The sequence below is a fragment of the Haliaeetus leucocephalus genome, unplaced genomic scaffold (genome assembly GCF_000737465.1).
Source record: "Haliaeetus leucocephalus isolate CR32 unplaced genomic scaffold, Haliaeetus_leucocephalus-4.0 Scaffold262, whole genome shotgun sequence".
Taxonomy (NCBI): domain Eukaryota; kingdom Metazoa; phylum Chordata; class Aves; order Accipitriformes; family Accipitridae; genus Haliaeetus; species Haliaeetus leucocephalus.
This window is the reverse complement of record NW_010972698.1, coordinates 5,108,416-5,108,778: the sequence shown is the minus strand read 5'-3', so window position 1 is coordinate 5,108,778 and position 363 is coordinate 5,108,416. Positions and strand designations below refer to the sequence as shown.

Sequence of the window (363 nt, the reverse complement as noted above, 5' to 3'; positions counted from 1 at the left end):
CAGGGCCGAACGCCGAGCCCGCCCCGGCCCCGCTTTCCCCCAACCCCTCCCCGCTTTCCCCCGGCCCCACTCACTTCTTGAACATCCTGGGGGCGGTGGGCGCCGGGCGGACCAGTGCGTGGGGCCGGCGGGCGGCGGCGCGGGCACCCACAGCCTCCGCGCTCCCTCACACGAGGCTCCCGGCCCTCCCCTCCGCGCCAGCCGGAAGACGCCGCGCGCTTTACGGCCTGTCGCGCCGCTCCATAACAACGCAACGCGCCGAGCGTCACCGGGGCGGGCGGGGACTACAATTCCCAGAGGGCGCCGCGGTGGCCTCGGCGCATGCGCAGAGGCGGCGCGCAGGGCCCGGCGGCCAGGGCGGCG

At 77.7% G+C, this 363-nt stretch overlaps 1 protein-coding gene across 1 annotated transcript in view; it reads right to left on the bottom strand.

The window, feature by feature from the left end:
• MCTS1 (malignant T cell amplified sequence 1) overlaps positions 1-208 on the bottom strand; it is a 6,659-nt gene extending 6,451 nt beyond the window's left edge. Inside the window, exon 1 of the mRNA XM_010568968.1 lies at positions 75-208. Within this exon, the coding sequence (XP_010567270.1) occupies positions 75-85 (11 nt within the window). The 5' untranslated portion in view covers positions 86-208. The remainder of the gene's footprint in view (positions 1-74) is intronic.
• Between the last annotated feature and the right edge of the window lie 155 nt (positions 209-363).